The sequence below is a fragment of the Daphnia magna genome, linkage group LG1 (assembly GCF_020631705.1).
Source record: "Daphnia magna isolate NIES linkage group LG1, ASM2063170v1.1, whole genome shotgun sequence".
NCBI lineage: Eukaryota > Metazoa > Arthropoda > Branchiopoda > Diplostraca > Daphniidae > Daphnia > Daphnia magna.
The window spans coordinates 10,146,663-10,160,171 of record NC_059182.1 but is presented as its reverse complement, the minus strand read 5'-3'; the positions used below and the strand labels follow the sequence as shown (position 1 = coordinate 10,160,171).

Here is a 13,509-nt window from a genome sequence, read left to right as displayed (position 1 = left end):
AAGAAAGAGTGAAAAACTTCGTGCTGTACAACGGAAAACTCTACAGGGAAACTTTTAAAGATGGAAAAAATTACAGAAGATTATGTGTACCTGTGGATTTTTGTTAAAGGGTTTTTACAAGCCCATCACGATGACATTGTTTCTGGTCATTTAGGCATCAAGCGGACTCCACAAAATTTGCAGTCAATTCTTTTGGCCGAAAATGAATCTTAACATAACTACCTACGTACAGAGCTGCTTAAGCTGTCATAAAGGAAGCAAAAGGAGTCTCAGATAGACCTCCGGGATTTTCGCAATGCATTAAAGTATTAAGACTTATTGAGAAAATGGGTATAGACCTACTAGGTTCATTCCCTCTATCTCACAAAGGTAACAAAATGATAATTGATGCAGTGGATTACCTAACTAAATCGGTTGACCAGAAAGCTATGCCAACCGGCAAAGTAGATGATGTCGCTGAATTCTCCATTAACCAAATTTTTCTACGACATTGAACTCCAGAATAAATTATCACCAACCGAGGAAAATGCTTCGTTGCTGAGTTAACTCAAGCAGTGTTAAAAAAAGTTACACACCAACCACAAAACGACATCCAGTTATCATTCTCAAGCAAACGGGGCCCCATATAGCACATTTCTGCCGTTGGATGTCCGAATCATGGCCGAACATCCGTTAGATATCTATGTACTCAATGGGTAGTTCCAGGGATATCCGTCGGCTAGTCACCTTGGAAGTGCAATGGATGTGCGAAAATTATATTCTACGAACCTCCTTCCAACACCCAAGAAGATTTTCAATTGTTTCATTTAAGGATTGGCCTCGTGCCAATCGGGGCGCTTTTTTGCAAATCGGGTTTCTCATTTCGGTCCATCGAGGCGTGGCTCAGGGTGAACAATTCTTCTCCCCGAATTCAATTGGGGTTTGCAATCAATTGGATTGCAATCAATCGATTCATCAATGCAAAAAACATTATCGATTGACTGTTTCACCCGATCTATCCGATAACAACCCCGATAACAGCTTGTTCTACCCGCTTGCCCCGATTTTTACTCTGAAACCGAAAGAACAGCATTTTTTAAAAAATTGCCTTGGGGCAACGGGTTATCCTCAAATTTTTCCCCGCACCGCCCCGGTTGAAAAAGTGGCACCTCAATTCAACCCCGAATGCACTTTATCGGTGCGGGGCGGTTAACTCGATTAGAACTAATTCGGGCCGATCACTAAGTTTCATTATTAATTGTCAAAATTTCTTTGTTTCCAAAAGGCGAAAATTTAACCGCGTTCAAATTTTTCCCTTCAATGTATTTTTATTTTAAGTCAAGCATTTATTACGAAAAATTTAAAAAATAAAGGAGTAATTATCTATTTCCCGGATGGTTTATTTTTAAATTTATTGCAAAAAATGAATAAAATATATGTAAGTCGTGAGTTTGTTTGCACAGGCTTTCCGTTTAGCTTACGGGAACCAAGCCATTGGAAATTAACTTACAGAAAATAAATATTATTCGGCATCTAATAATATTCAAAGCAAGTATACTTATGATAGGATTTTAATTTCAAATAATAAAAAACTACTTTAAACTTAAGAAATCATGCTGAAGTTTAAAATTCAAAAAATATTTAGCATAAATTGTTTAATTTCAATTTATTCACTTCTGGTTTTACCTAAGTTCGACATCATCTTGACCAGTGTTTCGGATTTTCTAAATTTGCCGGATTTGACTCAAATCCAAATCATTGCGTGTGTTTTGAAATCCGTTCCAAATCCTAAGCTCGAAAAAATCAGCAAAATCCAATCCAAATCAAATCCAAATCCAAATCCAAATCCAAATCATTTTAAATTTGAGAAAATCCGTTCCAAATCCGATCCAAATCCGATCCAAATCCAATCCAATTCACAATCTATTGTTAATTTTATGATTGCAACATGTAACACATAGTTACATACAAATTCTTCTACATTTTCTGTGTCAAGGTAAAAATGTTTAAAATTTCCTTTTAATTTTTTTGACTTTAATCCCTAATTTAACATCAAATAAAAACCCAAGACTTAATAGAGCAGTAAAACATCCTGCGTTGCGCGTTTTCCACAAATGCGAAAATCTCATTTGTGTCTAGTTGCGGCTGCAGCGTCTTATGGAGAAACCATCTTCTTCACGTTAAAAATTAAGTTTTTATAACTATAATTTAGATTTCCCCCTTTCTTCCTAGCAGTGGCCAGTGGGTACCCTATTCATCTTTTCATTTCCCAATATTATTTTCTAGCTCCAGTTCTATCTACTTTATTTTTATTTTATTTTTGTTTGTAAGTTGCTCGTCTCTTTTAGCCGAAGAATTTCGTTTGCTGCCAGAAATTCGTCTGCTACAAGGGGATGAACAACAAACCATTCACAAACAATAGCTAAATAAAAATAAACCAGATAGAACTAGGGCTAGAAAAAAATTGGGAAATGAAAAAATGAATAGGGTACCCTCTGCTAGGAAGAAAAGGGGGAAAATCTTAATTATATTTATGAAAACTTATTTTTTAACATGAAGAAGTTGGTTTCTCCATAAGACGCTGCAGCCGCAGCAGACCAACTTGGACACAAATGAGATTTTCGCATTTGTGGAGAACGTGCAACGTAGGATGTTTTACTGCTCTATTGGATTAGTTTACTTTTTAATAGAAGTTTTGCTAAAAAGTCTGTTCGACTTTTGATTTCTTACAAAATCCATATTTAAAAAAAACTATAATTACAGGTTCCTTTAGATTTCTTAAGTTGGATTAAATCTTTTTATTTCTGAGTATTCTGACTGACAATGGTGAAAACAGCAAAAAAACAAAGAGTTAGCCACAATTCATCATTTTTGTTTGACAGGAGTCACAGGACTCATAAGTTTCATATTTCGCTTTATGAAAAGCATTTTCGCGAAGAGAGGAGGCTTAATGCGATTTTTTTTAGCCGTTGCAATGTCCGTGGCGGTGCTAAAGACCCGTTCGATCTCTCCTCCCGAAGCGGGCACCCCGAAGAGCTCCCTTGCTATCAAAGCCAACAACGGGAATCGATGGGCGTTTACTTTCCAATAACCCAAGGGACTAAAGCGCAAGTCAGAAGGACAATCATTGTCAGGAGAATCTGGACCACTTGACTGGTACACTGGTTCTGAGAGGTAGAGTTCAAATTCATCAAGGACCTTTGATGCGCTAGCAGATTGAGCCCTTTTCTGGATGACCGTTGAAAATAGAGCCCGAGTCAAGGTTTGGCGCTTAGACGGAGGTGAATTCATTGCCCTACCTGCCGTGCCCTCTTGAATTTCTTGGGAGTCTCCTAAATTATAAAAACCAAATGTTTAATATTGTGAATTCGTTTTTCGGTTAAAAATGGCCCGTACGCAAATGTTTGTATCGGTATTCCAGTTCGGATCTAATGGACTGCAAGACATCGTTCTCAACAAGACCAGATGACTGAATCCTTCTTCTTTATAAAGGATTTGGATTTGGATTTGAAAAAATCCGGGTTTTTGTTGGGGGGATCAAATCCGATCCAAATCCAAGCCATTGAAAAATAAGGCAAATCCAAATCCCTTAAAAATCCGGGAGGATTTGGATTTGATTTGAAAAAAAAAATCCGAAACACTGATCTTGACTTCTTAAAAATCCTGTATGTGATTTGTTATCGAAAAAGCTCAAGTGATTTACGACAATTCGATTGTATTGTTCGAAAATGGTATATAATATATCTATAGATTGGCACAGTGGAATAATATTCGACTCTGATGCGGGAGACCCGAGTTCGAATCCTGATATAGCGTAATGTTTTTTCAAGATTAGAGGTCTAATACATGTCATATTTATAGCCAAATGAAAGCCCGTTCGGATATCCTTAGAATGTCCGACGGCGCTGTTGAGGGCTGTCAAAACCAAAAAAAAAAAAATCCATAGGACATCCAAATCGGATATCGGGCTGTCCGGAGGATATAAAAAAGATGTGCTCAACATCCGACCCCGACATCTGTCGGACAGCCGACGGACTGCCTTGTGTTATGTGGGGCTGTGGAAAGAATGAATCATACGTTAGCAGCAATGCTTTCCATGTATGTTAGTACTGAGAAGCGTGTGATTGGGATGAGACCCTACAGTACGTGTGCATCGCATACAACACAGCCAGGCAAGAATCCACAGTATATTCTTCATTCTTCCTCTTCCATAAACACGCAAGCTGAAATTACCAATCGACTTGGAGCTGGGCGCAGATCCAAATCCATTGTTGACAGAAGATGGCACCACAGCATATTACGCAAATCGCCTATTGTCCGAATTATCGACAGCTAGAGAAATGTTGAAAACTAGAATGGAAGAGGTGAAAAAAAATAGAGAGGTACGACTCCCATCATCGGGATTTATCCTTCCAATCAGAAGATTTAGTGCTAGTGTACAAGCCATTCAGAAAAGTGGGAAAATCCGAAAAACTTCTTCATCGATGGTTGGGACCTTTCAAAGTGTTGAGGAAAACCACTCTGGTGAATTATGAGGTGATATCGGCAACCGGACGGAGGAAAATGGATATTGGGAACGTCATCCGTATGAAGCTATTCCTTGAAGCTTCAAATGATTGACAGCTTTCCCAAGAAATAGTTTCAAACAATTTGGAAGAGGCCGATGAAAAAGAACAAAGGAAAGATCAAGAAATTCAATCCCAAAAAGTACCTGAAGTTACCAGCCTTCAGGCGGTAGCAGACAACGAAAAGAAAGTTACCGAACATCCCACAGCAGATGGCGTCATGGTAGCGCCTCTCACTTCAACCGAAGTTGCACCAACTCAAAGGCCCATCCGTAACAGAACACCACCATGTAGGTACAGAATCCTGCACAAAAATCCGAACACTGATTCAATTTTTTAAAGCCACCTATTGTTGGGGTAGAGGGTTTTTTGTTTGTTTTTCTTTAAATTCTAACAACAGACTGCACCCGTCGTCCCGACTCTTGGTCCCTTTATAGCTTTCACCGGAGTAGTGTCTGTTAAGTTTTGCAGAGAAGTAAAACACTTTGATTTAATAGTTCTGTATTCAACTAGGTAGTTGCTTCAAGTATTATGGAACTTGGTTAAACTATTCTGAATCAGAAGGTAGATAAAAACGACATTCTCATAGCATGAGAGTAAAAAGACTGAAAGTCTTCTTCTCAACCCTTTGGGAAGTGGAAAACATAACTACACATAGATGATTGTGTTAAGTGGAAACAGAACGTTGATACAGAAGCACAACGTTCGAACGTCGATTCTGAGTTTACTTTCAACAGTGTCCACACCACACAAGCATTACATGGGAAATGAACAACACCCGGTAGTATACCGCCGCCTTTTCTACTGGACCAGGCTTTGGAGGTCTCGTAGTACTTCCATGCAGTCTTCGAACCTTTTCTCCAACCTTTCCATCCATTACTAAATGCCGAATAATATATATTTTCTGTAAGTTAATTTCAAATGGCTTGGTTCCCGTAAGCTAAACGGCAAGCCTGTGCAAACAAACTCACGACTTACATATATTTTATTCATTTTTTTGCAATAAATTTAAAAGTAAACCATCCGGCAAATAGATAACTACTCCTTTATTTTTTTAATTTTTCGTATTGAATGCTGGATTTAAAATAAAAATACTTTCAAGGGAAAAATTTGAACACGGTTAAGTTCTCCCCTTTTGGAAACAAATAAATTTTGACAATTAATAATGAAACCTGGCGATCGGCCCCAATTAGGCAATTAGCTCTAATCGAGTTAACCGCCCCGCACCGATAAAGTGCATTCGGGGCTGAATTGAGGTGCCACTTTTTCAACCGGGGCGGTGCGGGGGAAAATTTAAGGTCAACCCGTTGCCCTGACGCAATTTTTAAAAAATGCCGTTCTTTCGGTTTCAGGGTAAAAATCGGGGCAGGCGGGTAGAACGAGCTATTATCGGGGTTGTTATCGGATCGATCGGGTGAAACAGTCAACCGATTATGTTTTTTGCATCGATGAATCGATTGATTGCAATCGGGGTAGCTTCCCTGATTAAGTACCTCGATTAAACCCCAATTGAATTCGGGGAGAAGAATTTTCCACCCGGAGCCACGCCTCGATGGCCCGAAATGAGAAACCCGATTGGCAAAAAAGCACCCCGATTGGCTCGAGGCCGATCCTTAAATGAAACAATTGAAAATCTTCTTGGCTGTTGGAAGGAGGTCCGTAGAATATAATTTTCGCACATCCATTGCACTTCCAAGGTGACTAGCCGACGGACATCCCTGGAACTACCCATTGAGTACATGGATATCTAACGGATGTTCGGCCATGATTCGGACATCCGACGGCAGAAATGTGCTATATGGGCACATATGAGATTTTCGCTTTTGTGGAGAACGTGCATCCCTCTTTATTTTACTACTCTATTGACGGCAATAGCATGAAAGAAGATAGTTATATTTATTAAATTTTAAATACAACCAAGAACCAGGCATTGTTTTAAATTTTCATACATAGTTTTTCAGCAATACGGTTCAAATTTTCCAACGAGCCGCAATCTGACATTGTAAGAATGCATTACATTATTACGCAGAGCCCAGTTACTATACATAACAATATATGCTGGTACAGCGTACTACACTGTACGGTTTATTATTCTTAAGAATAAATAAAACTATAATAACCCACCCACAACCCGCAAACCTCAGTGGGAATAGTTATTCCAAGTTATTTATTTTTTTTTTGCGCTAATAAAACCAATTTGATACATTTCAAAATGTATAATATATATCTGAGTGGTTACAACATCTGATTCGCAACAGATTGGAAGAGAGACAAGCTTCGACTCCAATCTAATGCTTTTTTATTTTGTGTATTTTCTTTGGATATCCAATGGACGACCAATGGGTAATCCTAAAGGATGTTAAAAACCGGACATTAGAATGTCCTACCTACTATAGAAGTCGAATGGGATATCTTGCTCAGCCAGAAAGGACCTAGCTGGGATATCCCGGTGACGGCAGAATGCTAATAGGGTACATGCGGCAACAAAATCTACCGCTAGATGGCGAAAAGTTTGATCGCTAATAATGATCAGATCGGATACATTTTTTTTGATCGCCGATCCGATCTCCGATCAATCTCGAATGATCGGATCGGCGATCAATTTTGTTATCTTGATTGAGATCGCGATCGCAGCAAGTCTGCTGTAGGCCTACATCAACACATGAATTAAGATATAAAGATAAAAGGATTTCAAGCTTTTGAAATGAAAAGTTAGTAGATATTTTACAGTAATATGGCAATTGAGTTGTTAAAAAGAAAAAAGTAGTGTGTTTGAAAAATATAAGTTTTATTACCACGTTGATGAAAAATTTTCTACTTGTAGTTGTAAAATTAATCATTTATGCAAAACCCCTATAAAAAGATAAACTTTTTCACTTAGAAATGAAATTTAAAATTTAAAAACTTCTTTTCACATTGATAACCTGACATATAAAGTAGACTTGAACCTTCTTCCTCCTTTAGATAGATCTCTAACCATCATCTCAATACCATCGAAAATTTCGTAGTAATGGTAAAATGAAATGATGATAATATTACTAAGTGGGCACAAATCTTTCTCAAAAGGACGATTTTTTACACTTGCTGGAATTGTTTAACTGAAAGTTAGGGATTCTAAGATACTCTTAATTAAAATATTGTCACACGAATGTTATATTTGTCATAAACAAGAAATAATACAACAAGCGATGACTTACATTAAACAACGTTTTACTAAAACCAAAAGGGGAATAACAATTTACCCAGACTCGGACTCGGAGAAGCGTATGAAGACCTCCAGGGAACTCAGGGAACTCCTCTAACGGAGCCCAGCTCCGAGTTCACCCGATGGAGACTCATCTAACGCAGATGCGGGGCAGCGTTTTATACCGTCACGCGAATTACTCCCCTTCCGGACTGCGTATCTCTGTATCTTCCTTAGAGCGGACTTCTCCTGACAATTTCTTCACCCTGATCGCAGCGTTGTCTAAGGAGCGGGTGACTCATCTCTGCGAAGAGATAACCAATCTCCCTTTTCACCCGCGACAATATACAGTCATGCGTGCAAGTTTCTTTAGCAGGCAAATGGGTCTATATCCTTTCATTTTGTTTGGACGGAAGGGATACTATGGTGCCTACCATACCCTCGTTTTCTTTCCATTCTTCTCTTCCTCTACGTTTCAGTTAATTTTCCTACTTTTACTGTTGCACCTTTTTCGCGGGTTGCAAAGAAAGAGAAATAGGAATGGCATATAGGGGTACGGTAGGCACCAAACTATCCCCTCCATCAAAAAGAAATAGAAGGATATAGACCCATTTGCCTGCTAAAGAAACTTCCACGCATGACTGTATACATAGAACCCTGTTATTGCTTAATCTTGTATTTTGGTTGTCGATGCAGTAGCAGTAGCAAGCGCCAGATAGCGCAATCGTAACCCATTTTTTTCCTCTGATTGGTTGTCGCCAGATAACGCATCACCGCTATAGGAGGTATTCAAGTTTACAGGCTTTAACTATTAAGTAGGCCTTGGTACAAGATAGAAGATATCTTTGCATTTCGATCAACGTAAGATCAGTTTAGGTTCGTTATGGCTACCGGAAGATTAATTTTGGTTTCGAGGTTTGTGACCTTCGGCAAGAGAAGTTGGCTAAGTAAGTCAATTTTTGTATTCTTTCAGAAAATCTTCCAAAACATCATCTCGTACAAATGTTTTTGGCTTATTTCACAGTATAAATCTACAACCAGCTGTAGCAATTAGACAACATATTTCTTTGCATGATTTTTTTTCATTTCTTGAAATGAAAATGAACTTAAATCTGTTACTATCTAGCATATTAATTCGTGAAATGATGATGTTCTGTAGCAATGATTTTATTTTGCAGGTAAGCTTTCTTCATGTCAATTTTCAACATCAAGAAGGGTTGATAGCCGTATTCACACCAAGTATGAAGTTAAAAATGGAATTGCTGTAGTCAAGCTGGATTCCCCAAACTCCAAAGTCAATACACTAAATGTTGAAACTATGACTGAGATTAAAGAGATCATGGATGTCATTACTAAAGATGCAAATATCCATGCAACTGTTTTGATGTCAGGTAGTGATGCAGCCATCTTTTCAGTTTTCATTCACCTAAGTAATTCTTAAATGTTGCAGGAAAACCAGGTTGTTTTATTGCAGGTGCTGATATCTCAATGCTTCAGAAATGTAAAACAGCAGAAGAAGCTTCCAAGTTATCGAAAGGTTTGAAACATTTCAACTAGCAATAAACTAATTGCCTTAAAAAAAGTTTACTATGTCATATCATTTAATTTAGCTTGCCAAGATCTGCTGCTGGAGGTGGAACACAGTAAAAAACCTGTTGTGGCTGCCATAATGGGTTCCTGTTTAGGTGGAGGGCTTGAGGTTAGATAAAAGTGTGATATTTGGACCAAATGTTGTTTCTTTAATTTATCTTATTTATATTTAGGTTGCTATGGCATGTCATTATCGTATTGCTGTTACTGAGAGTAAGACGGTTTTGGGATTACCTGAGGTACTTTTAGGCCTGCTCCCTGGTGGCGGGGGTACTCAGCGCTTTTGCAGTTAACATCCCTTCCAGCTACCCTGGATATGATCCTAACTGGGAAAAGTGTTAAGGCAGACAAAGCTAAAAAGTTGGGTCTAGTTGATCTGACTGTACAACCATTGGGCCCAGGATTGGATAAACCTGACCAGCAGTAAATCCTGTCAAAAATCTTTGCTGCTTGTTGCATACTAATGTTAGATTTTCTAGAACTTTGCAGCATTTAGAAAAAGTGGCTGTTCAGACTGCTGAAAATTTAGCTTCTGGCACAATAAAGGCCAAGCGCGAAAAGTCAGTCACCGATCGCATCTTGGCAGCAGCATTAAAATATAATTTTGTCAAGGATTACATTTTCAACAAAGCCAAAGCGCAGGTGATGAAGCAAACCAATGGATTATATCCAGCACCCCTAAAGGTAAAAGCTCTCCTTGTCATTTATCGGTAATAGATTTATTTTAATAGATCATTTGGTTTACGTAGATCTTAGAAGTGTTACGAACAACTGTAGATAAAGGGTTTGAAGCCGGATATGTTGCTGAAAATCAAGGCTTTGGTCAGTTAGCTGTAACTAAGGAATCGCGTGGTTTAATTGGTTTGTTTCAAGGCCAAACTGAATGCAAAAAGAACAGATTTGGAAAACCAGAACGTTCGGCAAAGTAATTTTTTCAAGCGATTCTCGTGGTTTTGTAAATTAATATTGTTGGCAATGTTAGGACGATTGGCGTAATAGGCGCTGGTTTAATGGGGGCTGGAATAGCACAGGTTTCGGTTAAAGGATTTGAAGTTTTGCTTAAAGATGCGGCTGCAGGTGGTCTAGCACGTGGGCAAAATCAGGTGTATGCTGGTTTAGAAAAATCTATGAAGCGAAAAAAAATCACTAGGTAAGGATTTCCTTAGAGCTGGAGCTAGCATTTTACATTTATTTTTTATTTTCCCTAGTTTTGAACGTGATCGCATTGCCTCCAATTTAGTTGGTACGCTAAACTACGAGCCCTTCAAACATTGTGACATGGTAATCGAAGCTGTGTTTGAAGATTTATCCCTTAAACATCGTATCGTCAAAGAAGTGGAAGCTATTATCCCAGAACATTGCATATTTGCTACAAACACGAGTGCTTTACCAATTACAAAAATTGCGGAAGCCAGTAAGAGACCCGAAAAGGTAATCAAACGCCATAATTTCAAAGACGCTGTGCGTCTAATTTATTTTTTACTATTGCGTTACGTCAATTTTGTCATAGTCCATCTGTGGTAGTTAAACAACCTATTGTACGAGTTGTTTTTTTGTTTTTTTTTCTCTTTTTGGTTGCAATAGGTCATAGGCATGCATTATTTTTCTCCAGTCGATAAAATGCAATTGTTGGAAATCATCACCAACCCGAAAACTTCACGTGACACGATTGCTTCAGCTGTAGATGTTGGGCTACGACAGGGTAAAGTTGTTATCACAGTAGGCGATGGTCCAGGTTTTTATACTTCGCGCGTTCTCTCCTTTATGATGGCTGAGGCATACAGGTAGACGTTATGCACGTAACTTGTTTAAGAATATTCGTTCAATCAGGCTATGTCGATTGTTTAGGCTTCTGTTGGAAGGAGTTGAACCACGAAAGCTTGATAAACTTGGAAAAAGTTTTGGTTTCCCTGTTGGTCCAGTTACGTTGACGGATGAAGTTGGTATTGATGTCGGTGCCCATATTGGAGAATACTTGACTAAATGTTTTGGTGAGCGTTTTGCGGGAGCAAATCCGGAAGTTCTTAATTCATTAGTCAAGGCTGGAATTACTGGTATCGCATTTTCTTTATTTAATTAAATCTCAAACGAAACATTTAGTCTTACCTTTGTGTTCTAGGTCGGAAGTCCGGAAAAGGCTTTTTTGTGTACGAGAAAGGATTTAAAGGCGAGAAACCAGTTTGCACCGAGGCTCTTGACGTGCTTAAAAATATTCGTTGGTTCCCAAAGGATTACAAAGCGATGAGGATATTCAATTTAGGCTAGCTTCGCGATTCATTAATGAGGTACGATATAAATATAAGTTTGAAACTTTACGTGTATCGATATTAAGTTTACTTGCTTTATTTAGGCGTTGTTGTGCCTAGAAGAAGGGATTCTCGCTAATCCGGTAAAAACTTCTAATGAATACGATATGAATGAGCACATCTAAACTTTTGTTTTCTATCACCAGGCGGAAGGTGATATTGGAGCCGTTTTTGGCTTGGGCTTCCCTCCATTTACTGGTGGACCTTTCCGATTCGTGGATGAATTTGGGGCTGACAAACTAGTTACCATTATGAGGAAATTTGAAGCTGCATATGGCAAGTGCTTCACGCCTTGCCAGTTGCTACTGGATCACAGCAAAAGCAACAAGAAGTTTTACGTCCGTGCTTAGAGAGCTACGCTCAGTCTGTTTTTGGGTACAGCCAAAGTCGCGTATCCATTAGATAGACTTGCACAATCAATGCAATTTAGAAAGGGCCAATTTGGCTGCTTAACATGGAAGGGAATGTTTGTTTGTTTTTGATTTTTTTTTGTAATTTTTTAAAAATAGCAAATGTTGAATTAAACTTTATATTTCATGGATTCTTTCAACTTTGATACTGTTAGTCGACGTATTTGTGTAACCATTCGTAAGATAATTCAAAGTAGGGTACAAGATGGTGATTGAAGGCGCAACTGGTTATGTCGAACGTGTTACTATCAATTTGTAAAACAGGGCGTCGAAGAACCAGTCGGTCCAAAATATCTTTGAGTGTCCATAATTCGGCATCAAGATGACACGGAAAACTTGGAACAATTGCTGTTCGCTGGACTATGACTTGGAATCGGACCAAGGGACACTGCGTAAAGATCTTCAGTCTTGGCAGCTGCGAGATTTTTATGACATAAAATTAAAACTGAATTACTACCTCAGTTGCGCATTAATTTCATCAAAACGTTTGTAGGGGCCTAAGGAATGTTACCAAATACCATAGCACTTCTTTAAAGGTAGCAATTTCAATCAAAAACATTCTGTCCATTTTCTTATCTACTCTGTATCTTATCCGATCTAATATCGCTAGGGTTAGAGTCCCATCGTTCAACAGCTATATTTTATATGAACTCTGAGCATTCACTAAACCATTTCCCTTGTCCAGATGCGAGTTTAAACCTTCTTCCAGTCCAGAAGGTAATGGGATGGGAATGGTCTAGGAGAATGGCGTTATTTTCAGAGGTAGGAGGTATAATTCCTGTGAGTTGTGACTTGTGACGGCCTATGACAAGAGAGAAGAATTAGGGTTTAAAATAACGAAAAAATGGCGTGACAATGTTTGTGGACAGCCACTTGCTTTACCGGTTACAAAAACTTATTGCCATTATAATAAGCTTCACTGTAACTGACATCTATTTACTTCTGATTTTCCGTTATTCCAATCCTATTTTGACTGTGAAGTTCTAGTTGTCTTAACAACTTTCACAATATAGAATAAAGACAAACAAGACCAGTAGCAAGCTACTAACTTTTACTTTGTCAATAGATCTTGTTGAATAGTCCTAGATTTTGACACGTGCATCATGTTCATGTCAAAAAAAATTTAAGGATTATCATCGGAAAGCTAGGTACTAGATAGTCATAAATAAACATCTGGAAGCTACAGTACGTCTGTACTTCCTTTCCGACGGGTGGAATTTTCGGCCCTTGCCAAAACTGACCCAAGCAATGGGAAAAATGCAAGAGCTAATGGCTTCGTCTTTCGTGGTTTATAAAATTTTTTATCGGTGGTTACAGTGACTATTCTCATGATTTAATGTCATCCGTGACCTAGTTTATTTCCATAAGGCTCTTTGTCTATATGCAACAATAAGGGTGTTATTTCGACGATACCAAATGAAATCATTTTCCTTTTGTATAGGTTATATCGTCGTCATTGACGTTAAAAGCTATAA

General features: G+C 38.4%; 1 protein-coding gene across 1 annotated transcript; it reads left to right on the top strand.

The window, feature by feature from the left end:
- Nucleotides 1-8,510: 8,510 nt before the first annotated feature.
- Nucleotides 8,511-12,165, top strand: LOC116935944 (trifunctional enzyme subunit alpha, mitochondrial). The gene is given in 16 exon segments (XM_032943153.2): nt 8,511-8,675; nt 8,907-9,119; nt 9,179-9,265; nt 9,339-9,427; nt 9,492-9,597; nt 9,600-9,741; nt 9,798-10,002; nt 10,068-10,243; nt 10,301-10,468; nt 10,527-10,749; nt 10,903-11,102; nt 11,167-11,372; nt 11,438-11,524; nt 11,527-11,603; nt 11,669-11,707; nt 11,771-12,165. Coding segments are annotated over 16 exon segments (2,286 nt in total). The 5' UTR covers nt 8,511-8,611; the 3' UTR covers nt 11,975-12,165.
- Nucleotides 12,166-13,509: the final 1,344 nt, after the last annotated feature.